At 45.5% G+C, this 27792-nt stretch overlaps 1 protein-coding gene across 1 annotated transcript in view; it reads right to left on the bottom strand.

Annotated features, from left to right (window-relative positions):
* Positions 1-27792, bottom strand: part of GCDH (glutaryl-CoA dehydrogenase) — a 227027-nt gene that overhangs the window by 179933 nt on the left and 19302 nt on the right. The window contains exon 2 of the mRNA XM_086962197.1: positions 26101-26216. Coding sequence (XP_086818323.1) covers positions 26101-26203 — 103 coding nt within the window. The 5' untranslated portion in view covers positions 26204-26216. The remainder of the gene's footprint in view (positions 1-26100; positions 26217-27792) is intronic.

Genomic DNA, 27792 nt, shown 5'->3' with positions numbered 1-27792 from the left:
TTGTTTCAACAAGATGTATTGGCTGTTGCAAGATTATATTAGGTGCAATATGCTTTGAATTGGTTTCAAGACATGAACTAGGGTATGTGTGGTTGATGCTGCTTGGCGTTGTCAGGGCCCTACCCTCAAGTCAGTCGCAGTCAGCTAAACCAGCTAGAGCTGCAAACCTATTCGACGTGCTAACTCCCAAGTTATAGGATGGAACCCCAAAGCCCCAACCATTTGTGGGGGCATTCCATCTAGGTGCAGGGGTAATGGGAAGGGGTGGGTTCTGAAAAGGGCCCAACCATCCTCCGTTAAAATCAGTATTACCTATGGGTGCTGGGGTATTAGAATACAGTACATTCTGCTGCATGCCTGGCCATCCTCCATTATATTTAGCATTTCCTGTAGGCCCACAGTTATTAGTTATAATACCAAGCCCTCGTCTGCCCATTTGATTCCAATTTTGCCCTGGGGTAATGTTTGGGAAAATATTGTGGTGGTATGGTAGCCATGGGCCTGCCCTACTTTGAGGAGCGTAATTCATGTCAGGAGCTGATGGACCCCCTCCCCAACCATGATCTCGCATTGGCCAAACTGGCTTCCGGGGTTTTTGGTTGTTGGCTTTTTGTGAATCAGTGTAGAAAAATTCTAATGTGAGAGGGATTATAGAGCTACTTCTTTTTTGTGGTGGAAGGATATTTTGCAAAATATCAGGAAGAGCAGCTGCGGTCGAGAAATTTAATATCACACAGTCGCCCTTCCATTTTTTTTGTTTTTTTCCTATCCAACCTACCCTCCTTGCTGTTTTGATTTCATCAGCTAACCTCTGTTCACCCCCCTGTGCTAGCTTCATATTATTTGAAAGCCAATATAATGCCTTACTTTTAAGTGATGAGGCTGACTCAGTTTGGTCCGGTAATAGGGTTGGTGTATTGGCTAACACTAGCACTAACGGTGCAGCTTCAACTACAAATTGTGTCTGGTTTTCATCCAGACTGGTGGGCACTGTAGCGTGTGTTGAATCAATTTGTCGGACAGTTGGGGCATCCAATGGCAGGTTATTAATATTTTGACTAGAAGTTTGTGGGTCTTCTACAGGGGTTACCCCTGGAGGAATGACATCTGATGTTACCCTGGATTCACTATCATTCCCTGGGGGATCATTGCCTTTATTGACATTACTTAAGGCATTACCTATTGCATCTACTAAAACATTTTGAGTACTTTCAAGTTTCTTTATCTCTGCAGAAAGTTTGTCAATCTTGCTAATAAGTGGCTTAACAATTGTCTGTATTTTTATTTCTAACAGCTCCGCTATTTTCGACATTAGGTCCTCGTCCAAAAAGTCCCTCAAATTATTAACCTCCTTGATCTGGCAAATGTTTTTGTCCTTTAGTGGTGATATAGTCTTGTTTTTTCCAGAACGTGCCCCCCCACGTTTGCTTTGCAATCTACGACTGGCTCTGACTGCCCTTGAGGACTGCTTGGCCGGTGGATCATCCTCCGTATCTTCTTTATCGTTGTTTTCTTCATCCTCAATGACTAGCTGTGCATCTGAGTCAATTACCGCATGTTGTTCAGTGTCCCCCACATTCACTGTACTGACATCAGTGTTGATAGTGACTGGGGAGGCTGGTGCATGTAAATCGTTGTTAGAGTCTAGCAGCAGCGACTCATTGATTTGCGAGGAAGTGGGTGGGCTCATAGGAGGAAGAATAGGGGACTGGGACAGACCTAACGATTGTCTTCGTTCGCTGTTTATTTTGCTAACCACTTGGACAAGATAATTTTCCATGGTGTTCTTTGGTACTTCGAGTGCCGTGTGTGTATTTTTTTTGCGCATAATTTTGCAAGGTGTATGAAAGTCTTATACCCACTGTGCAGATAATTGACAAAATGTCACTCCCAAGATAAGAACAATAAAAGTCTTACTTCAAGCTTGTGCAGATGTCAAGTTGACTCCTTTCCACATTCGTCAGTGTAATGGCGTTTCACGTGGGCCCCCTTCCTAAGCCAGGCTCCTGGGCGATTCGATAGAAGCTGTATGGCCTGCTTACCGACCCCCGTCTGGATAGCCTGTGCGCAAAGAAGGCGGACGATCAACGTCTGGAACGCCACTGCTTGATATGATCACTCACACGATGGTTTCCTGGTGCACAAGGATGTAAAATTAGAGGGGTGGCCTAGCCTGGCCGACTTGTGCCGATGAGGGCCGTAGAGGGCCCGCCCTTTGCCCGGGCTTCGCCCCGGGCGTCCCGCTCGCGTCCCGCGACGCGGGGGTGCTCCTCCTTTTGTGCGTCTTGGTTTGCGCTCACAGGGCGCTGCCGCTTCACTCTGACGCGCCGCCGCGTTGCCTGCCGGGATTTGCAGTCTCCCGGAGCGGCGGCGCGGAGTCCGGTTTTCCTTGACTCTTGGCGGTGGCGGCAATGTGGGCAATGTGCTCTGCCTTCCTCAGTGGCCTGAGAGGTAAGTGAAGCTGACTCTCGGCGGTGGCGGCGGCTGCGTTGTGGTCTCCCCCGCTCTGCCAGGGTGCTCCTCCTTTTGTGCGTCTTGGTTTGCGCTCACAGGGCGCTGCCGCGTCACTCTGGCGCGCCGCCGCGTTGCCTGCCGGGATTTGCAGTCTCCCGGAGCGGCGGCGCGGAGTCCGGTTTTCCTTGACTCTTGGCGGTGGCGGCAATGTGGCCAATGTGCTCTGCCTTCCTCAGTGGCCCGAGAGGTAAGTGAAGCTGACTCTCGGCGGTGGCGGCGGCTGCGTTGTGGTCTCCCAAGTATTAGGCTTAGGTCAGGTACACTGGGGTAGGCGTAGTTAGAAGCACCAGTTGAGCATTTTAGCCTAATGTTTATATGAATGTATATATGTTTTATTCATTTTTAAACCATTGTATGGCTAAGAAACCATATCAATGCTTTTACAGTATTATTTCGCAATACTCATCTTACTGTACGTACTTTTTATAATAACAAGTCTTGCAATTGTGGCAATTCATTTCTCTTGTACGAGAAGAAAGACTGTTCAATAAATGTTACCCTTTATTGAAAACGCCCGTCTCTCTATTCTCTACATATTGTGAAAGTAAACTGCACAACCACTGACTGAGTAAAATAACTGTCTATTGTTCACACGACTCTAGAGATTGACTCTTATCTGAGGAGCAAAGTTGTCATGTTGCACGGTTGTTGGAAAACTGAATCCTTTCTTGTCTGTACCAGGGAAGCTGATCACTTCCTATTCAGTCAAGAAAGTTTCCAGTGACCTCTGAGCTAGTTGGTAACAAACCCAATTAAGTTTAGCATAGTCAGTAGAGGCCTGGAAGATCCTCACTTCTACGTCGATACTACTGTTTATGTTATTCCAATGCGCAAGGCCTATTGGGAAAATAGGAACTACACTACATGGCGCCCAACGTTTGGTAAGGCGATAAACTAACGCAAGACGTTAGAGTAACTCAGTCGTGCATTTTTCACACAGACCCCTTTCTCCCGTAAATACTCCAATAGACGTCTGGAGTGGGTGAAAGGTCAAAATCCACCCGAACTCAGTAGGAAGAGATTCCTATGTAAAGCTCTGGTTTATTCAACCTTGAAGGATACAGTGTTCCAAAATATTGTGCACCTAATCTTTGTCTCCTTGGAGACCTACTCTGCAAAACCTGCATTTATAAAATGTCAGTAGAAAACAACGGAACTGATGCCGCAGCAGATGCGACTCAGCAGGGTCCCGACGGGACTACTGAACCGGGTGCAATAATTATCCCGGCACATTTAAGAAAATCTATAACTATATAAATCTATAACTTTAAAACGGTGTTAAATATTGCGAGATTTATTCTGTTGTGCGGAACATTATGTGGCTGTAAGCTGTAGCATGGGATTGACATCAGTGTGCATCACAATGTTGTTCCTTTATAAACCATATTTAAAATATTACCATATTTAAAAGTTAAAAAAGATGGAGAAATATTGCACTTTTTTTAATAGGATTTTTCCCCTGCATTTTTCGATTCACCGGAAGATTGGAAAGCATATGTCGCCTGTAGAATTTAAAATTCTGGTAAAGTGTGCCCTGCTCACAAAGAACTATAATATTTGTGGGGGAAAACTATGTGTTCTCGTGGGTCTGTCCCCACATTCTCTCTTCGCTCAGTGTGTAGTGGCAGGGAGGGATAGTGAAGCCATATATCCAAAGCGTAACTGCCAGCTCGTCATATTTTTGGCCAGTTTAAAAAAAAAACTAAGACCACTTTGCAAAACACGTCAGTTGCGTTTTAGGTGTTTTAAGGACGTTACATAACAAAACAAGCATTGGCATAGTCAATAGGTCTCGCCTTTGGGACCTTATAAGTGTTTAGCCATGCAACAGTTGATGTTGTTGCACCAAGTATATTGTGCTGCATAACTAAATACTTATAAGGTCCCAAAGGCGAGACCTATTGGCTATGCCAATGCTTGTTTTGAACATGCGTCCCAGGACAGCAGGAATAGCAAAGGCCTAGAGAAAAGGCTTGGCGTTTGTGGCCGTTCGGGGACGGACGGGGTGGGCAGAGAAGGAAGAGGACTCTTTTCCTTCTGGCCCCACGAAGACAAGGACAGTGTCCAATTCTGCTCTGCTGCTGGCAGCTGCCCCTCTCTCTTTCTTCCTCTTATTCCCTCTCATTCGGTCTAGCTTCTCTTCACTTACTGAAAACCAGGACTTCAAGAAACTGTTCTCAACCTCTTTCCTCCTTTCGTTTATTTGTTCCCCTGTGAAATGGATCCAAAAAAGTAAGACACTTTTCTTTTCTAAAGTGCGGAACAAAGGGTTAAAAATAATGAAAAAAGAAATAAATAACTACATAAAACAAGACAGAGTGATCGTAAAGTGGCCAGATTGATTATATGTGCACCCTAACACATCCGCGTCACTTGACAGAGTTTGCCATGAAGCGCTACTTTTATTTTCTTGTCTTTCTTTGAACAGCATTGTTTTACCCGGGTGGAGAAGTGCACCAGTCCTGGAGGTACTGAAGGACTGGGTTCTTTGGACCCAGCGGTGCCAGGGCACAACACCTGAAACCTTCGTGGGTAACCTGCTCCGGCGTACAAGTCACAGAGACACGGGACACTTCCTTCGGCGTCAAAGAGTCAAGGTTTATTTACTGCAGGGAACACAGAAGTCACAGGAAGTACATCGAGTGTAGTTCGGGGAGACTGCTTCAAATTGTATTTGTGGATCGCTCCTTTTATACAGTTTTTACCCATAGGATAACATGATACACAATAGTTTACAACCTGGTTCCCACAAGTCGCTCTCAGAGGGGTCGCTTAGATCACTTTGAAACACACAAGATCCGGAACATAAGTGCGGAAACATTTGGCGATTCCCAACTGTAAAAACCCATCTTCCCACCATTAGCAAATTCCAATCAGCAGTAAAGTAGATCGAAATAGGAACGAAGACAGGTGCAGAGGAAGACGGAGACAGTAGGGAGATCGGAAAGGGTGTAAAAGGGGAGTGTCGAGAAGCACGAGATACAGGCATCAAAGGGACGTGCCTAATGAGATGCACGACTGAGACAATAAGCCCGTGCGGCAAGATGAGCCTCGAGCGGCGCCATCTGCCTTACAGTAGCATCCCCCTCGTCATAAAGACACTTACAAAGAACATGCGTCTTCCGCCATATCTTGGGAGTCCCAGGGTCGCGAAGCGGACAGCGTCCGTTCGCTGGCTACTTGAGGGCAAGAGACAAAATGGATGCCGTATCTAAGATGGAACCCGTGGGTACAGATGACAAACCCACATAACAAACGAACGGTTTAAGTTAGCACAGCGAAACTGCGCACACTTACAAAACTCGTCATTTGCGGTTCATAGATACTAGACTCGACCATATTCGTGCGAGTCAAAAAACACCACTTACAATCGTCACGGAACCTCAGACGCTCCTTTTGCCCTCATGTAGGCAAGCACTAGTCGGAATCATATTTGATATTCATCAGACCATCAAGATGTCGTTGTAGCATAGCTCTGTCCAACCGAGTCCCCTTGGTAACAGATGGTTGTCTCATACACGTTGTAGCACAGAGGCCACATAAGGCAGGACCACACTGCACACAAAGGCAACACGTGAACAGGAACACTACCACAACCCCGATGATCGTCAGAATCTTCCAACCCCAAGTCGACATCAGGCCCCAAAACCAACCGAGTAGCGTCCAATCCCCTACATCCACGTGTATGGATTCGGAGATCTTGTGCAACTTCGAGATGGCTTGATAGACAGTAGGAGCATTATCTGGAATGAAAATGCAACAGCTCGAATGGATCACTTTACATACCCCACCGCGATCTGCTAAGACAACATCTAAAACCATACGGTTTTGTAATGTCATAAGTCTCTCCGCCTGAAGTTCTGTGGTGATATTACCAAGGGCACTGGCAGTAATGTTAGCTGTCGATTCTACCACTCGAGTCAAATGTCTCAGGTTCCTACTATTAACCATAGGTCCCCAAAACGGGAGGAAACCCTTGAAAAAGTCTCCTGCCTCTTGACCGGCAGTATCCTCTTCGCTAATTACGCCTCGTACAACTCTAGTCTTATGATAATCGGCATCTACAGTAAACGTCGGAGGCAACAGATTTGCAACAAAACATGAGCCCATGAAGTCTGCGGGCAACCATGTATATGCACGATCATGACAGATGAAGTACGTACCCTTGGCAGCCAGAAGCACAGGGATCGGGGACATTGACAGAACGTAACTTTCAGTGCACGCACTTACTCCAAGTGAGGCTTGCGAACCACGACCCACAAGACAAAGATTACCAGTGTGGGGTACGACCCATATTGGAGGCGAGCTTTTAAGCTGCTTTTCATTAGTGAACGTACTATATTCCCCTCTATCCGGTGCCCTATAGGCTTGTACCTCTGCCTTAGGGATGAGAAAAGCATCATAGATCTCATCTTCCAAATCCTGTATTATCATCGATACCACCCACTGCCACGAGGTAGGACCCGGTTTGGGGGAACGTTCTGGAGAGGGGTGGAAACCTAGTGCGCTTCGAAGCATTGTTTGGAATGCTCGAGCTGACCCTTGGGAACTATACGGTAACACCAGATATGGAATTCCCTTACCCGTAGTATGTGGCATCAACCCACACACCCAACAATTAGTAGTGTTAACCACTAACTGATGCTGATGGAGGAGCTGGATAAAGGAATTGTTGCGGAATTCTACACGTCTAGCCTGTTCGTGTTCTGGTAACATATAAAAGGAATGAGGAGAAGCAGTAGAAGTAATGTTAGGGTAAGGAGTAGGAGTAGGGGTAGGAAGTAAGAAGTAAGACATAGTGTAATACACCCCACCCGCCAAAAATGCAGAAGCAGTTAAAAACAAAACAAACAACTGGGATACAAAACATTTCGTACGACTAAGTTTCTGCAGCTTGACTCTATATGCCTGAGCTCCTTCCAAATCGTTCAGCTTTGAAAATGCCATTTCCCTACGACCGTCCGCAACGTTTCTTGACGCACTTCGTTCTGTGCAGCAATAGTCAATCCCCAGGAGTTCCTAGGAACCGACGGTCTTTAACCTAGTGTCAAGACCTACTGTCCAGAAGGAAGTACGCGTGCGGCCCTACGGCCCTCAATACACAATATGTATATATTAGCACAATAATTCAGCTGTGGAAGGAAAAAGATACAAGGAAGAAGCTTGATATATATACAAAACAATTTTCAATGATACGATTGTTCAAAGTTGATCATGGGAAACGAAGATATTGCAGTTATCAATTTCAGCAAAGCAAGCAAATTTTTTATTTGTCCTTAGTGTGAGATCGCAAAGAATATCGATGTTTCCCGGGACGTGTCTGCACGTCGAACAAAGGATCTGTCGAAGAGACAGCGTCCTGCTGATCAGTTCGTTGGTCTGGTCTTGAGTCTCTTGCTGACAAATGTTCAACAGTGGCTTTCTGCTGCGCTGAGGGTTCTCCAACAAGCTGTGCGTCGCTAAAAGGTACAAACGCCGGCAATGTTTCTGTTTCCGTTGACGCAATGCCTTTCCTTACCCACGGGTCCGCCGACAAAGGAATAGGGACTCGCTTACAATGGGTAGCATGTACCCAATTTTTCCGCCCCTCAAGACGAACGGCAGTCCTCGTGGCCAGGAGCACCTGGTAAGGTCCGGTGAAGCGAGGGTCCAGATTGTTTTTTCGTGAAAAATTTCGGGTAACCACCCAATCTCCGGGCTGGAGCCGGTGGCCTGGACCCTCCGTCTGCGTCGGCAAGGCGTCGTAAACCTGTTGATGAATTAACCTCAGTTTAGCAGTCAAGTCATGTAAGTAATCAATCAACATCGGAAACTCAAGATCAGAGAATATTCCTGGCCTAGGAACCCCCCACACATTCGCAGGACGGCCGAACACTATTTCATAGGGACTGAGCCCTATTCGGGAGTGTACAGTCGCCCTAGTTGACAGTAATGCTAGAGGCAAAGCATCAGGCCACGAAAGTCCAGTCGTAGCTTGAATCTTCGCTAATTTTAGTTTAAGGGTGCCATTGTACCCTTCAACCAATCCAGCTGACTGGGGATGATTGGCGCTATGGAATTTCTGATTTATTCCAAGGCCCTTACACACACTCTTCATCACACTTCCAACAAACTCACTTCCGTTATCTGACCACACGACTCTAGGCATTCCATACCGAGGAAAGTATTCCTTCAGTAGGATTTTCGCAGTAGACAAAGCAGTATTGTTTTTGAGGGGATAGGCCTCGATCCATCGGGAGAATGCGCAAACCACAACCAAAACGTATTTCAGGTTATTGCATCGCTCCATATGGATGAAGTCCAATTGGATCACCTCAAAGGGATACAAAGGAGGAGCAAAACTGCCAGGGGGAGTTGGGGTTCCTTTGCCAGGATTGTACATTATACACACCATACAATTCTTCACCAAACGTTCAGCACACTTAGTAATTCCATCATTCTTCCACACATCAGCCAACAACTTGCAAATACCTTTCGCGCTAATATGTGCTAACCCATGTGCCATTTGCACAACGGCCAGTACATACGCATCAGGCAACATCCATCTTTTCTGATCTGACAAATCAATCCAGCAACCATTCACATCCAACCTTCCCGTACTTTCTTTCCACTTCATCTTTTCAGTGTCGGTGGCCTCATTCTGAATTGCTTTCACACTCTCTATAGTATTCTCACACATACTTGATTCTGTAGGCCACCTAACCGAATTCGTCACATACATTCGAGTGCTAAGGTTCCGGGCAGTCTCCTTAGCAATCTCATCTGCAAACGCATTACCACGACCAACATCATCCGTCACTTTACGATGCGCACTACATTTAACAATTGCAACTTGAGCAGGCAAAGTCAATGCATCCAAAAGATCGTTCACAAGCTGGCCATGCTGTATTTTCGTGCCATGTGACGTCAAGAAACCACGTTCTCGCCACAATCGTCCGAAACTATGCGCTACACCGAAAGCATACTGACTATCGGTGTACACATTCACACGTTTACCTTTTGCTAATACACATGCTCTAGTAAGAGCGATCAGCTCTGCAGCTTGGGCAGAATTCTGACTCAATCTCGCAGTCTCAACAACAGTATTCAATGTCACCACAGCATAAGCAGTAGTCACATCACCATTCGGCAATTTAAAACATGACCCATCCACATACAGGATGCCATCCGGGTCTTCCAATGGGGTGTTTTTAAGGTCCACACGACCTTTTGTTTCCTCCTCTGTCCGCAAGTAACAGTCATGTTCTGTTACTGCATCTGACTCTGCACTAATTGGTAACAAAGTTGCCGGATTTAGGACATTACAACGTTTTATCTGAATGTGGCTTGCCAAGAGCGTCAATTCGTACCCAGATAACCTCGCACTCGTCAAGTGCTGAGTTTTCGTACGGTTCAAAAGAGTATCGACTGCATGCGGAACCATCACCGTAAGCATATTATCCATGACCAATCCTGCTGATTGTCGGATGGAGACCGCAGCTGCCGCAGTTGCTCTCAAACAACTCGGCAATGCTCTAGCTACTGGGTCTAAGGTCGAGGAAAAATATGCACATGGACGTTGCTTACCACCAAAAGGTTGCGTTAAGACGCTTAAAGCACAACCTTCCCTCTCGTGAACATATAACGTGAACGGTTTACTGTAATCAGGGGTACCTAACACAGGAGCCGAACACAATGAATCACGTAATTCAGAAAAACTTTTCTGACATTCTTCCGTCCATGGTAAAGGAATCGAAACATCCTTGCACGTAAGAGCCACCAATGGTTTCGCCAGCAATGAAAAATTAGGAATCCACTGCCTGCAGTACGATGTGATACCTAGAAAGGCACGCACATCTCTTTGGGTTTGTGGCACAGCCATGCGCGCAATCGCTGCAATTCTCTCAGGGGTCAATCTCCTTCCCTCCTTTGACAATAAGTGACCTAGGTAGGTTACTTCTTGACAACAATATTGGAGTTTAGAAGGTGACACCTTGTGGTTTAACTCACAGAGATGTTGCAGCAACGACACTGTAGCAATTTTGCAAATGTCCTGAGTATCAGCAGCCACCAATAAGTCGTCGACGTATTGGATTAAAGCCGCACCAACCGGCAACCTAAACGCATCTAGTTGACCCTTCAAAGCTTGACTGTAAATCGATGGACTTTCACAGTAGCCCTGAGGAGCGCGTTTGAACCGGAAGCTACGTCCACCAAGAGAGAAACCGAAAAGGTCCCTGCTCTCTTCGGCAATCGGGATGCTGAAAAACGCATTTTTCAAATCAATCACCGAAAACCATGAAGCTGTAGCTGGAATCAGAGTCAGTAGCGCCGTAATGTCAGGCACAACAGGGAATTGAGGAACCACAATTCTATTTACCTCCCGTAAATCGATAACAAAACGATAAACAGGCGGTTTGGTAGGATCAGTACGTTTAAGAATGGGCAGTACAGGACTATTGCACACGTTTCCCCGAGTTTCTTCAATGACATCTTTCTCGATCAAATCATAGATGATCGCTAACAAAGCTCGTTCACCATCAAGGGAGATACGATATTGGGGAATACGTGGCAATCGCACATTCGATTTCAACTGAACAACATAAGGGGAGATATCAAGTAGGCCCACGTCATTTGGACCCGTCGCCCACAAAGATGCAGGAAGAGAACTCAATTCCGGTGGAAGCTTATCGAGGGACAAGTACATGGGAGAGACTACCCTCTCTCCTAACGTAAGCTTTACACCCGCAGGAGAACAATACAAAGTCGCATACAAGCGTTTAAGCAAATCCAGACCCAAAAGATTTTCGCCACAACCAGTAGACAAAATCAATGGAGCTTCGAGCTCACGTGGCCCAATTTTAAGGGGCAAAGGGCGCGAAACTGGATTGCTAACGGGGGCGCCAAAGAATCCAACGGAAACATTTGTTAAGCCAGACAAAGGTGCGCCAGGGAGTTTCGAATGCATGATAGAACTTTTCGCTGCACCAGTGTCCAACAGAAAAGGCTCAACGACGCCCGATGTAGCAACTGCGACGTAAGGCCCTCTCTGATCAACCGGAACTGATACCACTCCATCTCCTTGTCTTTGGCTGTCCTAGTAATTACTATCGTCAGGTCCCTGATCGACGTAATAATCGTCTACATTGTACTGCGCAGATCGTCCTTGCGATGATCCACGTTGATCGAAACAGTTATTAGAATTTGATGAATGGTCAGAGCGATCATTCTGAGCACCACGACCTCTACCACGTGATGCGTGCTGTGCACCACCACGACCTCCTCTAGACGGATTACCACCACTACGGTCATTTAAAGCAGGACAATTGAATTTAATGTGTCCCTCCTGTCTACAATAAGCACATTGATTGTACCCTAATGAAGATCTCTGAAAAGATGAATCATTACGCGGCTGCGATTGATTCGATTGCGACTGCGATCTATTCTGCTGAGGCGCATTCTGATTAGAACGCGGCGGATATGCTTGTTGTAACAACACTTTAGTTTTCAGCTCTTTCGTCTTTTTATCGGCACGGTCATTTTCCTCTTTTTCTCTATTTTCGTAATATTGTGCCGTAGCCAATATCTGAGCTGAGGTAGAAACGGCCCATGAACTTTCTGAATTTTTCAATTTATGGCTCAAGTCGGGCAATAAGTTCGATACGAATTTATCCACAAACAACCTCTGTCCACCCTCAGTACCCATATCCTGCCCACTATGATCGACGAATGTTTCCTCGAACCTCGTAAAGAAGTCTGAAACACTCTCATCTTTCTTCTGCTTACAGGCTGACAACTTGTCCCAATTTACCCTCATAGCTGGCATAAGCGTTTTCATTAATGTAATGATTCGCTGGGGAAGAAGTTCAATCAACTGATCGGGTTTAGTAGCAGCCACTTGTCCAGCGTCTGCCGCTGTAATGGCAGCCCAATCACCACCTAATTCATTTGCGTGATCTTGGTGACGAATCTTGGCCCATACCGGTTGCGGTACGACATTGCCAAACAACATGTCGATATCGGCCAGATTCATTATCGTAGCGTCTACGAGCTGCGATAATTCTTTGTAATACCCCGCAGGATTTTTGCGAGGATCAGGCAAAGTTTGTTTCACCTGAAGCACTTCCGATCGTTTCCAAGGGAGGTGTATCCACACTCTCTGGAAATGTGCTGGTATTGGAGCATTAGCATTAGTATTATCAGCGGGTACCCAAACTGGCGGAACTTCACGCATAGGATATTGGCCAGACCCATCTCGTTGTTCAATGTCCTCAACGAACAATGCATGAGGAATAGGAGCGGGACGAAGAGATAGCAACCGCTCAATAGCACGTCGGACATTAGTGTCGACTATCAGTCCAGTTGCGAACTGAAGCCGGAGTTCAGACAGGGCGGTCAGCACCTCGTCAGGCGCATTGGCCGCTATCTGATCATGTAAGAACTTGCACATTTCATCAAACACATATCTCTGAGTAGGTATGTTGAATTGATCAAACGTTTCGAGGACAACACGAGGTGGATTTCTAACAGGGTTTATCATCCAACCCATCGCCATATTGTATAGCGCAACACGTTCTCTATTACCAGGAAGCTGGCTACGTCTCTGTGGACCATCAGAACCTGCAGACCCAAAAACAGGTCCGAGCGACTGAAAGAAGTTTGTCGCAAGGGGAGAATCACGATTACGAGTAGAGGGAGAAGAGTAAGACACAGGACTAACAAGAGAAGGAGTAGAGACGTTAGCAGCAACAGGGGTTAACAACACAGGAGCAGTAGCGTGAGCAGTAGCGGGAACAGGAGTATGTGGGAGCGGAGGAGCAGTAGGAATAGAAATAGGCAAAAGAGCAGGAACAGTCGGAAGAGCAGGTGCAGGTTGAGGAACTGGTGGAGGAATTACAGGTGGAAGAACAGGTACGGCAGGGACCACAGGAGCTGCGGTACCCTGTACGTACGGAGGTGGCGACTTCATAAGATAGGACATTAAAGAATCCTCAACTGCCTCTTCCTTCTTATCCGACTCCGTAGGCAAAACAGGATAGCATTTGTCTATGGACATACGCTGTAATCTCTCAAACACTTCCTTATCCTTATCCTCCTTATCACGCTGAAACTGCTCAGCTTTCTTCACTATAGTAGCAACAGTATCTCGCTGACTACGTTTATTTTGTCTGATCTCTTTCTGTCGGGCTTCTTTGCGCCAGAACCGAAAGGCATCAAACATGGCCGGCCTTGATTTACGTTCGAACAACTTTATTTCCAAATTATCTAAGATCGACGCTTCGAAGCTACCGTGAGGTGGCCAACGAAGATCGCCGTCTTTCTTTGTATATTTGATCCAATAATCGTTAAAAGCAATCGGGCCTAGCCCATGTTTGCTATATAAGTCATATGTAGGAGTTCCAACCGGAGGTATCGGACACGAGTCCTCCAGCAGGGAATCCGCACCACAAGGTCTAAAGCAACTGAACAAAGTACTGCGACCAGGCATCTCGCACACTAGCCGAGTTTCACAAACTTCAAGGGTTACGGGATTTCGGGATTTACCAAGTCCCAGCAAAGAACTAAACCCTCGGTCTTTGGCGGCTGCAGTCGTCAAACAAATACAACAACAACAAAGTACGCTAGCAAAGTGTCACCGACAAAAACACTCACACAGCGTGTACAACAAAGACACCCGCTAAAGTGTCTACAACAAAAACACTCGCTAAAGTGTTTACAACAAAGACACTCGCTAAAGTGTCTACAACCAAGAACTCTGGGAGCGACCCACAAATACTTAACTCAAAGATCAATGGCGTCCTCAGGAAGGCCCGTCAATCGTCTCGCTATACCAAGGTCTACGCCAGGCGCCAAAACAGGTCTACAGTCAGGGCAGCAGTCCGTCGCAGCCGTTAGGAGGCGGGAATCTTCGCGGGAAAAGTCTTCGGGCCACTTATTTCGACAACAGGATCGATGAAGCGGGGTGCACCTTCCCTCGGAGATTTCACACGAAGTTCCTCACGATCGTCGGGCTTGGACCGGTACCACTGATGCAGCCCCACGTTGGGCGCCAACTGAAGGACTGGGTTCTTTGGACCCAGCGGTGCCAGGGCACAACACCTGAAACCTTCGTGGGTAACCTGCTCCGGCGTACAAGTCACAGAGACACGGGACACTTCCTTCGGCGTCAAAGAGTCAAGGTTTATTTACTGCAGGGAACACAGAAGTCACAGGAAGTACATCGAGTGTAGTTCGGGGAGACTGCTTCAAATTGTATTTGTGGATCGCTCCTTTTATACAGTTTTTACCCATAGGATAACATGATACACAATAGTTTACAACCTGGTTCCCACAAGTCGCTCTCAGAGGGGTCGCTTAGATCACTTTGAAACACACAAGATCCGGAACATAAGTGCGGAAACATTTGGCGATTCCCAACTGTAAAAACCCATCTTCCCACCATTAGCAAATTCCAATCAGCAGTAAAGTAGATCGAAATAGGAACGAAGACAGGTGCAGAGGAAGACGGAGACAGTAGGGAGATCGGAAAGGGTGTAAAAGGGGAGTGTCGAGAAGCACGAGATACAGGCATCAAAGGGACGTGCCTAATGAGATGCACGACTGAGACAATAAGCCCGTGCGGCAAGATGAGCCTCGAGCGGCGCCATCTGCCTTACAGTAGCATCCCCCTCGTCATAAAGACACTTACAAAGAACATGCGTCTTCCGCCATATCTTGGGAGTCCCAGGGTCGCGAAGCGGACAGCGTCCGTTCGCTGGCTACTTGAGGGCAAGAGACAAAATGGATGCCGTATCTAAGATGGAACCCGTGGGTACAGATGACAAACCCACATAACAAACGAACGGTTTAAGTTAGCACAGCGAAACTGCGCACACTTACAAAACTCGTCATTTGCGGTTCATAGATACTAGACTCGACCATATTCGTGCGAGTCAAAAAACACCACTTACAATCGTCACGGAACCTCAGTACTGCAATGCCTGATTGATTGGTAGTTTAGAACCCAAATGTGTACAGCGGCGCTGTATTCATGGGTGTGGTCTTTTTAAAAGCAATGGACATTACAACGGGTCTCTTCCTGTCCTTAACTTTAGAGCGTTAAGGTAACCATGTTATTCCTGCTTACAATTTCACATGCTTTACTTAATCTGCATTCCCTATTAGTGTTTTCTTTTTTCCAGGATGTTTTTACTTTTTTTTTTAGACAGCATATTACTCATGTCTAGTATGTAATTTGAATCCAGCCGCATCCAAGTGTTTATAGCAGGGCACAATTGTGTTGTAGTTGAAGTCAGTGCGAGTTTTTCTCATTGGCAGAAAGGTGTTCAGGGGGAGAGGATATGGCACTATGGGCAGATCTACAAAATTTGGAACTGGGGAACCTGGTTCAGCCTTCATGATTAGTCCACCAGACTAATCTACAGAGGGAGCATATTCCCATGCTAGACCTTAGAAGGCACTGCAAGGCCTTAGTAGTCCTAGTGTCTTAGCACCAGTAGATGGACCCTAGTGGTGGCAAGTCTGAGTTAACCTTGAAGGCTTGTCCACCACAATCCATACTGAAGTTCACCTCCAGTCTAGCGGACAGGCTATCAAACAGCACACTCTAGAGTGACAGTGACTCTGTCACTGAGATCAAAGGACACTTGAGAAGGGCCGGCTCTAGGGCGGTACAACCGCACCTGGCGCTGACTTTGGGTGGGGGCGTCGTGTTTTCAAGTATATTGTTCCTAAAAGCACTTGCTGCCTCCTTCCTGGCCTCCAGCAATTTTCAGAAACAAGAAAAATGTAATGATAACTCTGGTGATTAATGTTCTTCCTAGATAGAGGTCGCAGTTTTGTCTCAAGTTTTGACTCATAGAAAAGTAGCACAGAGGGTTAATGTGCCTGCTGCAAAGAACATGTACCATGCAGATCAAAAACGGCACATCATGTAAATAGGTCAGTGGGTAACTGCTTTTGTCAGAGAGATCCTTTTGTAACTTGCAGTTTATAAGTTAAAATCCTATCAGAACAGTGAGCTATTAACTATCATATAAGAGCTGCATGCAAACTGAAAGGTATAAATTGGAGTGTTATGGTTTTTTGCCCCAGTTTTTGATTATCCTAGTGTTGCAAAAAGTGTTCATCTGGATCGAAATCAATTCTGATTATTAAAGAGAACCCCAAACCATGGTATTGTGTTTTAAATTCTGAGTTTGTGTTTCTCCAGATCAATCCCTATTAAACTATACTGCCTACTAGTATGGTTGTCATGCGATTTCTACACCTTGTAGCCCTAAGTCTCACATAACATTTCCTATACAGTGATTTTATAATGTATAATTGATTGTCTCTGTGTATTGAGTGTGATGTAAAGTGCTTTGACACCCTGCACTGGTATGAGTGGTGTTGTAAATCAAATTGAATGCATCTGAGAGTGTGGTTATGGAGATTTGAGGGGCCCTGTTAAAGGGTGATAGTGAGGGAATCGGTGTCAGGTGGTCACTGGGGGGCACCAACGAACATTGTTGCACAGGGAGCCACCAGCGCTAAAGCTGGCCCTACCCTTGAGGCCAGTCCGCCTCCCCCATTGGTACTTCCATAGGCCCTGTTTCAGCAGTAGAATCTGCAACTCACCAGGGATTGGCAATGCAGGACTTGCACGCACACCAAACGAAGTTTGCAAACTTCACAGCCTCTTTGCTTCATGCACAAGCACTTTTAACATGTGAAGCCTGCTTTGGGGGCACTGGAATTATGCATCAAATGAGGACAAATGACGCCGCAGTGTAGACTAAATTATGCAACAAAAAAAAGGCTGCCGCGTAATGCAGTATTTTTTCTGATACTTTATTTTGACATTTTTACACATGTTACCAGTCTCTGGAAAGATTTTGCCTTATTAGTACCAGTATAACATACAAATGCAGCAGTGAGAAAGGTCAACCTTTGCAAAGGGCCGTCCACTTCGCAGCAACACAAGGCACATTCTTTTGTAACTTTTGATCTGTTTGAGCTACAAATTAAAATTGTCAGATTATGAAGCAGATGATCTATTTATGTGTCAAATATGGCAGAGCCATAATTATATAGAAAACATTAGCAAACTAGGATATTTTGCAATTCATGTTTGAACTGCTCTTGTGGAAAAAGGGAGAAGTGCCGATGAGAGCAACTCCATGGCTTGCACTTCCACTTTTAACAGTATTTGGGACATTCTGCGATTGGAAACATATCCCACTTTGTGAATGTATTTTACTGTCAATAACTCATATTAAACCTTGAATAATCATGTGTATCCATTGGTTGAATGTAATAACATAATAAACTGTAACTGGTGAGTGAAATATCAAACAATACTAAAATTTGAAAGTTTAGCGCATTCTGGCCACACCTCTGACTCCGCCCACTGATCCCAACTTCGGGTTATTCCCGCCCTCTGATTCTCTGCCCACAGATCTCCTACTTTTTTCCCCCACTGTATGACACAAACAGGGGATAATAACTTACTTTCGAACCATTAGAGACGATTCAAAGGCCTTTGACAAAATTTAATTTTCTACCTTTTCACAAACAATTAATTATGGGAACAGTCAATTTCTGAACTTCTTTTGGAAGAAATGGGTGTATGTATAGTATTATCACGCATTTATGTTTAGGCATAAAAACTTTTTGTAATGTTAGTGTTATTCTGCTTGCATGGTTCATGGGCCGAGAGATGCTGGTTTTGTGGATTGCAGAGTCATGAGGTTTTCCCCTCTCTGACTACGAAAAGAAGTCTTAACACAAAGAAACAGACCCAAAAATATTCACACACAAGATAAAAAAGGCCTTGCGGAGAACTTTTCCTACAGAGCATAAAAAAGCAAAATGAATTACCTCAACAGGTATGTGCAGTGCGCCCCTCACTTATACTGTGACTTAACCCTTTCGATGCTGATGACGAGCTCAGCTCGTCATCACCCACGGGTGTCGTGTGCTGATGACGAGCTGAGCTCGTCATGGTGCCACTAAAATGGCATTTTCCAGCACAGGGGGGGGAAAACGCCCAGCAGCCATGTGGTTAATAAAAGGACACAAGTCTACAATTCTCAAAGAACAGGAAACATTTCTGCCCATATGAGGTTATAAAATACCTCTGGTACACAACTTGCTACCTCCCCCAAGTTACTCAAGGAGTCATCGTTCAACATTTTAAAATAATAAGACAGTATTTTTAATATTGTAACGTTCCATATTTTGCATACTGTACCTCTCTTTGACAAACATGTATGCTATAACTAAAAGGAACAGTGCATGTGATTCAGCATTAAGCTTCTATAAAATAAGTGTATTATTTCCAAATGCTTAATACTGCATGTTTTTAACTGAGCTGCTCTTCATTTCTAGTACGTCCAGGGCACAGTAATCAGGGAAAACCATGTGACCAAAAAACAAACAAAAAGCATTGGCAAAGCCAATAAGTCTAGCCTTGGCAATAGCACAATGTTTTTTCCAGCCATAAGCATATGTTATAGAAATTTAAAAAAGAAAAGTTAAAAAAGTAAACATGGTGTCATCTAAAGTTGATGGGCATATGCAGTCAAGGAATATAAGTATATAAGCATTGGCAAAGCCAATACGGCACGCCTTTGAGAATTATTGGCTTTGTCAATATTTTTTAGCCATGCTCTACAGCTTTCCCAGTGATGTGCATACATGGCAAAATAAATAAAATATATATAGAAAGGTTTGTTTCCAGTCCGAGTTGGATCAGCATTTAAATGGGGAAAAATGTGTGAAAGTGTTTTTTTGAATCGTAATTAGGAGGGCAACAACGAGGGCATATGTGTTGGAATCTTTGTGGTAGTGGAGACGAGAAGCAGCAGGAGAAAGAGAAGGAGGATGTGGCAGGGAAGCAACACAGAGGGCGGGGTGTGGAGGAGCAGCAAAAGGTGAGAGCAGTGTGGAGCGGGTGGGTCAGAAGTACACAGGTGAGAAAATAACAGGGGAGGACACAAGAGCAAGCACAATACGAGGGAACAGAGAAGCACATGGGCAGGGAGCAACACGGAGTGCAGGGGAGAGAAGTAAACAAGGGAGACCGCTGGGAAACAGAAGCACTCTCATGGAATGCTTACACAAAAGAAAAATGTAGTGCATGAAAAGCAAACAGTGAAAGCATAGAAGCCAGCCAATGAATAGAGATGGTAAAGAGGCTATGCTCCATGGGAGAGACAAATCAAGATTGACAAGCTGGGACACAATACGAATTATTTATTTATTTTATTTTTTACACTTGTAAGGCGCACAGCTACCCAAAAAGGGTTTCCCGGCGCCGAGACACAGCACAGAAGAAAAAGGTAGAAGGTTCGCATGGTCGTTCAAGTTATTGTTCAAACAGCCAGGTTTTGATGTTTTTTCTGAACCTAGCGTAGTTTTCTTCTTTGCGCATGTGTGGAGGGAGTGCGTTCCAGAGCTTAGGTCCTAGCTGTGCAAAGGATTTCCCTCCCATTCTTGCAAGTTTACACCTGGGCACACAAAAAATTGGCTGCTGATTGTGACCGTAAAATGCGTTTGGGAGTATAGGGGTGGGCTAAAGCTTGCAGGTATTTAGGTGCCGTACCTGCCTTTATTTTAAACATGTAACTGAGAGCCTTAAATATAATCCGGTTCTCTACTCTGAGCCAGTGTAGGTCACGAAGGCATTTTGACACACTGGTGGTTTTAGGAATTCTGCATAGCAGCCTGGCGGCAGAGTTCTGGACAAGTTGCAGCCGCCGAACTACAGCTTTGTTTGAGCCAAGGTACAGGATGTTTCCATAGTCAAGCCTAGATGTAATGAGGGCATTGACCACGGTTTTTTGGGTGGAGGTGGGCAGCATCCACAGGATTTTCTTCAGCCACTTTATGATTGTGAAACAGAGGACAGCAACTTTGTTGGCCTGTTGCTTCATAGAAAGGGGGCTGTCCAAAATGACCCCCAGGTTGCGTACCCGAGTGGCTGGTGATGGGAGGTTTCCCATCTGGGCAGGCCAATGGACGGAGTTCCATAGGTCCCGTTGTTTACCCAGCAGGAGGATCTCCTTTTTTTCTCCGTTCAATTTCAGCTGGTTGGTGGTCATCCAGCTAAAAATGTTGTGAAGACCCTGATTGAGAAGTGACGGGGCTAGTGGGCTAGATTCTGACAGAGAAAACATTATCTGCGAATCGTCGGCGTAGGTCATGAGGGTAAGTCCTGAGCGGTCCGCTAGATCGGCCAAAGGTCTAAGGTAAAGATTAAAGAACAGCGGGCTTAGGATAGAGCCCTGGGACACTCCGTGTGGGGCACTGGAAATTCCAGAATACGCAGAGGAAGATGTGATCTGGAAGGTTCGGTGGGTCAGAAAAGATCTGATCCACTCTAAAGCAGCACCACAGATCCCATTTTTAGGTCGAGCCTAGACGAAAGCAAAAGCGAAGCTTTTGCGGACTAGGGCGAGACAACTTATGTTATCACTTTTGGGGGAATGTGGACAGCAGACTGACACGCGCTTCTCCTGCCGGAGATTTGACCTCGTGGGCGCGCACGGCGCCGTGCCCCATTTTCCCATGCGCAAAGACAGTCACACAGCCACACTCACGCGCACATACACAGCCACACGCATACACAGGCACACACACGCACCCCCCCCCCCCCCGTCGCCGCCACACCTGCACACACACTAGCGCACCTACACGCACACAGAGACCCCCCACACACACACCAGCGCACCTACACACACGCACGCACACATACAGAGACCCCCTCCCCCCGCCGCCATCGCACACATACACACACAAGCGCACCCCCCTCCCCCCTAGAACTAAGCCCCACTTACCGCCATTCTGGACTTCTGTAGCCGGGGCTCTCCCTCGGGCATGGGAGCCCCGCTCTCAGGCACTCCGTGGGCGCGTGCGCGGGACTTCCGAAGACGGAAGTCCCGCCCAAAGGAACTGGCTCGTACAGGCGTCTCCAGCAACTTCCTTCACTGCTAGTCCTCGTTCTCTTTTCCATTTCTACTGAAAAGTCCGTCTTCTACGTCTACTGGTGACCCTTATTGGCTGGTCCGCGCGCACAGTATACAGGAGACGACGCACATCCGCCCTTCGAATTTTACCAGCTCTGTCGTCCTGTATTTGTGCAGCACGTTGGGGATTTGTACCTAGTGTTACCCTTACGAAAAGGTAAGTAATTCCTTAGGTGCCTGCCTCGTGGTTAGGGGCAACGATCAGCGCTGACTGCCCATGCCTTTAGAAGTTTCTAATGCGCATGTCCTTACTTTTGCATAGTGCGCATGCGGGAACAGAAAACACTTTCTTTGGGCGGACAGTACTGACTGATAAGTCATGCCTGATGTTGCCACAACTCTTCCCCACGGCAGGAAATTAATGCCCATGTGTCTTTTACTTGCGGAAGCACGCATTGCTTCAATACATCCTGGCACTGCTGCCCATGCAGAGGGATTAGAGTAGTGTCCCTCCCACAGAGGGCGGGCTATTTGTTTGACCCCGGAAATTATATCCCAGTGCTCTTCTTCATGCATGTGGTGGTCTGTGGCTCCCAATTCATGGTGCTTGTACTGATTTACCACCTAACTCCTGTAAGTGGTGTACACATGTAACTCCAGTTAGGATGCCCCACTGTTCTAGCTGGTCTCTTTGATGGATCCCAATGCATGATGCTGTCACTCCCTGGGCTATTCCTTTCCATTCAGGCATTGTAAATTTGTACAGACGGGCTTAATGCCTTTTGCAATAAAGCCAATAGACACAGCTTTGCAGCTTCACATTTGGGAGTTAGGAATTGCATTCAAGAAAAAAATAAGAAATACGAGATGTAGGTGTGCTTCTAAATGTTGTGCTTCTGTGCAACCCTAAATGATGGCACTCGAGTTTCACATACTTATTTATGATTTTTTAACTTTTTGTAAGTAACTTGATGCATAGGTGAAGAGTCCTGTGAGCTTAATTTACTTAAAAAGGTCAGCGACAATCATATTGTCTGATATTGTTATGAAGTAGGATTTGTTTAAGTGTTTTTAAAACCATGCTTCACTCTCATACTTTGATGAAGATGTTAAGTATGGAGGAAACACCATGAATTCTAATCAAGCTGCCTGAAGCAGTGGTGTGTCCTGCCCGAGTATCGTGTTTAGTGTCTTCACATATGATCTACAAGTTTGTTTCAAGTTTTATTGCAAACGTAACAAAAAGATGTTAATATTTCACTTCTGTTCTTGGATTTTCGTCACAATAAAATACACTGAACATAATCTTCACAAAAGTGATTTACAAAAGTTTAAGCTATTGCCATTATAAATTACAATAACTTTTATTTAAGTATTAATTATTTTAAAAAATTAAAAGCCATTGTTATTTGTAATATCAAAACATGTATGTCACGTAAATATAACACATATTGCATTACAAATGCTATAGGTGTCACATTTGCGAAAGTTATAACTATTGGCATTGTAAATGACAAAGCTATTCATTTCGCTATTTTAAAAAACAAAACATAAATAGAAAATGTGTCATTTACAATACCAATAGCTCAAACTTTCCTAATGCGAGACATATTGCATTGCAAATGCTTGTTTCTTAGTGTGGTTAGTAGGCCTTCGTGCGATATGGTGTCAAAGGCCGCACTCAAGTTCAAAAGAATGAGTGCGACCGTTTGACCGTCGTCAAGGAGTTTCCGAATATTCTCGGTGACTCCCAGCAGAGCCGTCTCTGTGGAGAACCCTGCTCGAAAGCCAGACTGTGACAGGTGGAGAAGGGAGTTTTCCTCAGTGAAATGAGTAAGGGAAGAATGGACATGTATTTCCAGTAATTTGGAAAAGGCGGGAAGAAGTGATATGGGCCTGTAATTAGATAGCAACTCTGGGTTTGCGGCAGGTTTCTTCAGTAGTGGACTGACCATGGCGTGTTTACAGAGCGCGGGAACTGTAGAGAATTCAAAGGAGGAATTCAGCGTGTTAACAATGATTTCCAGAGAGGGGGCGTCCAGTTATTTCAGTACTTTAATAGGAATAGGGTCGCAAGGGGAGCCAGATTTAATTGTCTTGAAGATGGATCTTAGTGTGTCAATTGTGATGGGAGGCCAGTGATCCAAGGTGTTTTTGACTGTGGGGACAAAGTCCTCATGATCTTGCGGGGTGGTGTGTTTTTTATTGCTATTGATGTCAGTGATTAATTTGTCAATTTTCTCGGAGAAGAATGTAGCGAGACCCTGACATTGTTGTTCATTTAATGGACAGGCAGTTGCTGTGGTTTGAGCACCTGCTAATTCCTTAACTGTGTTGAACAATATTTTTGACCTATTAGTTGCCTTCATAATAGTGGTGTTTACATACAGGGCACGGGCTTTAATGCAAGCTGCATGGTATTTATTTCTTGCACTTTGATAGCCCGCTTTTTTGTCAGGTGCGTAATCCTTCCTCCACTGCCTCTCCAATACCTTACATTTGGTTTTCTCCATTTTTAGTTGATCATTGAACCATGGGGCTGGGGGGCGGTGACTATTTCCTCTAGTGTGAGGAGAAGGTAGGCAAGTGTCAGCGGCGTTACTAAGCCATTGTTGTGTTGCATTAGCAATGCTTTCCATGTTTTGGCCCGGTTTAGGTGGGTTATTTCTGAGGGCTTGATGAAGTTGTACAATGTTAAGATTTTTCCGATTTTTCATAGATGTGGCGGGAAAAACATCCTGCATGGGAGTAGTTGCTGGTATTCTCAGGCTAAAGGTAACTAGGGAGTGATCTGACCAGCAGATGGGGGTTGTGTCCTGCCATACTAGTTCGGTGAGATTAGTAATGATTGGGTCTAGTAAATGCCCCGCCTTGTGAGTAGGTCCGGTATTTAATAATCTCATGTTTAAGGCTGTCAGGTCTTCTAGGAAATTGGTACATATGGAGTTAGCTGTGTCGTCCAGATGTAGGTTTAGATCTCCAATTAGTAAAAAAAATTTGGAGGCTAGAATAAAAGGGGGGATGTAATTCGCTAGTGTGGAAGCCCATACGGTGGAGTTTCCAGGAGGTCTATACATCAGTATACCTGATAGCGTGAATTTGGGCTTTATGGTAAGTTTGAACAGGCCAGCTTCACAGCCTGGAATGTCAACAGGATCGAAGCAGCATTTTAGCTCTTTGCTAAAAATGATAGCAATACCACCACCAGTTTTGTTCGTTCTGTCTTGCCTAGCAATCGCATAATTGGAGGGGAGGGCTGAAGCTACGTCGGGGCCTGCACTGGCGTGAAGCTAGGTTTTGGTTAGGAAGAGAGCACTGGGTTTTTCTTTGAGTAGCAGGTTAAAAATGTCTAGCTTATGTTTGGGTAACGAGCGTCAGTTAGTGCTGCAAAACAGGAAATCTTGTGCCTTGGGACTCGGTTTCTGTCTCCGCTTTGTGTTTCTATTTCTGTGGTCAGGGCAGGGTTGGAAATTAGTAAGTGTGAAGTTACAATGCGTACAGATCGCATTGCCAATTGGGGGTACTTCGAGTGTAGCACAGTTTACATGTGTTGTGGGGCAAAGTGCTTTTAGCGAATCAGAGGATATTACCAGTTTGTTCTGGGTCGGCAAAGCATAGCCCTCTGCCCCGTGCCCCGTCCTGGCCGGGCACAGACGGGCTGGTCTTTGGCGTGTCTTCGGCGCTTGGATGGCGCGGACGCTGCGCGCATCCGCTGCACGTATTAGGGGGCATCAGGCTTATGTAGAGGACGGGCTAGTATTCAGCTCCGCCTCCACACACTCGCCCAATCAGTGCCTGCACCGGGAGGGAACCCGGAAGAAGGTACCGCCCTGCACCCTCCACACAATCAGGCCTAATGCTTACGGTGGACCGGGGTTGCAGGGGCGACAAGTGCCTCAATGGTGAATAGTACAATTTCAATTTAAAAGGTACAAGGTGCAATTTTTAAAATCAATCACACAGCAAAGTTTAAAATGTTTTCAGGTCGCGCTGCGAACATACGGTCGTTCAAGCGCGTGTCATCAGGCAGAGTGTCGAATGAGGCAAATGAGAATGACAGGAAAGCTAAACAATGGTAAGCAATGGCCGGGCTCCAAGCCCCTGATGTTGGCGGGTTCCAAGCCCCTGATGTTCTTGCTAAACCCACAATCTGTCTTTTGCAACTAGACAACTGCTCTATTGGGAGGCTCGATCTTAAAAAGGAGTCTGCAGCTGTCCACCAAGTTGGCAAACCGACAGTGGCATTGAAGCACGCCATTTTCTAGATGGATGTGCACTTGTGATCAAGCTAAATGCTGTCGCTCAAAAATGCAGACAATAGCTGAAATGGACTGACCTATTGGACAACACTGAATACTGCTGAGGGTGGAAGCAAAACATGAGTGTCATTTGAACAGATCAGTAGATGAAAAGGACTGACCCGAAGCCACACTATGTGTGTACTGTTGAGTGATTTATTATTATTACATATGGTTAGCGTGACCAATCTCTTTGTACATCACACATAAAAATCAGGAGGTGGGCCATATTCCTATTCCTCCCTCAGCTTCCAGAAGAACACGGTTACTTTCACAGAAGATGAGACTAATGTACTAAAAGAGAGGCTGAAAGACCACATTAAAACACAAACGCTAACTGCTGGTACACTGCTCCATACCTTTCTGACTGACAGCAGTGTTCTGAGTCCGAGTGAAACCCATCATTACCCCACTGCAGCGGGCTCTGTTCAGGAACCTCCATGTCGCCACTGGCAGTGCCATGTTTCTTACGTTCCTGCAAGGGGTAAAGAAGTTTTGTAAGATTGATTTGTCACATAATGTATCAATAACTCTGAAGTTTTTTTTCCTCTGCCCATCTTTGTAGTGAGAAAAATAGCAAACCATCCATTTCTTGTCGAAGATGATCTGTTCTTGACCTAACATAATATGCTGGCCCCAGAGGCAAACATTTCTGGAAAAACTATGCTGCAGACCTGTTTCAGATCTAACATAAACTAGACCCCTGTTTATTCACTATCTCACATAGACTAGATCCCTGTTTATTCACTAACTCCAATTTACAAATATCCATCTGTGTCTGCAAGTGGGGGAGGAAATGTTTTTCTCTTGCTAGTTATAAGTGAGGTAATTTGGTCGAGCTGCAATTGTATATTAGAAGGTGCAGCAGGATAGGCTTGAGATACACTAGCAGAACTTGAATTCAAAAAAGCATTTGTCATAAAGTACTCTTAAATAACTACCCTTTCTCATCCAGCCTCTGAAGAAAAAAAGAAGCGCTCAAAACTGCAGGCAGACTTTGACTTTAAGTTTATTTTTAACTATGCACCTGACGTACATAGTGAATGATTATAAGTGATCCATGAGGTGCGTGCATAAATTCAGATTATACTAGTGTTACTGTTGGCCTGACAGTAGTAAAATCACAACTGCACAACCCCACAGTAGACTTCTAAGGTCCAGGGTTCACGAGCAGGAGTTTCTCCCATCAAGTATTTTTGGCACGTAGACCTCAGTTGATCTGTCTCTTAACCTTTATTTCAAATAGCTGGCTCTGTCACATTGTATATAATTAGCTTGAAGTTCTGCGAGACTTAAAATTCAACACTGGTGAGTAATTTTCCAGTTCCACACCTACACAACCAATTTTCCATCATGGTCAAAATACACAGATATTTAATCATCCTACGAGGGTAAGTACAACTTAATTTCAAGGAAGTCTCAAGCAACAAGCAAAGAAATCACAGTGGATAGGTAAAGCAAATCAGCTAAATAAATGTATTTTACAAACCAAAACTTACTAATCAATCACCCAGAGAACTTATGTTAAACTGTAATCAGGCTGTGAAGTAACATTGTTGCTGCTTGCTCAGTGAAAGGGGATGAAAATGGACTTCGCCTCAAACTTAGGGCCTGATTAGGAGTTAGGCAGTCCGATAGACTGCCAAAGCCACGGTGGCGGTGCAGCAACTACCACACCAGCGGTCCGACCACCGTATTATAACTTTGGAGGTTAGACCGCCATAGGAATGCTGCTAGCACCAGGGATTCACGATCCCTGGCTGTCTGGCTGTCTTGCAGCGGTCTGAAGCCACAATATGCTTGGCACTGCTCTCCTTTTCATGACTGTGAGCCCACCATGAAAAGGGTGAGGAAACATAGGGGGCCCTACAGGGTCTCCTGGTGCCTCGGGGCACGGGGTGCATGCAGGGGGGCACATGGTGTACCCTCCTGTCTTTCTACACCGCTAGTTCTTGCACGGCATGCACTTAACAGTCCATGCCGTGCTGGAACATGCTATGGTGTTCCGTGGCACTGCCTTTCTAAGGCTCTCCTATCAGCCTTTGAAAGGC

The sequence above is a fragment of the Lissotriton vulgaris genome, chromosome 1_1, assembly GCF_964263255.1.
Source record: "Lissotriton vulgaris chromosome 1_1, aLisVul1.2, whole genome shotgun sequence".
NCBI classification, from domain to species: domain Eukaryota; kingdom Metazoa; phylum Chordata; class Amphibia; order Caudata; family Salamandridae; genus Lissotriton; species Lissotriton vulgaris.
Note: the sequence above shows the minus strand (reverse complement) of the source record. Positions and strands in the feature narration are given on the sequence as shown.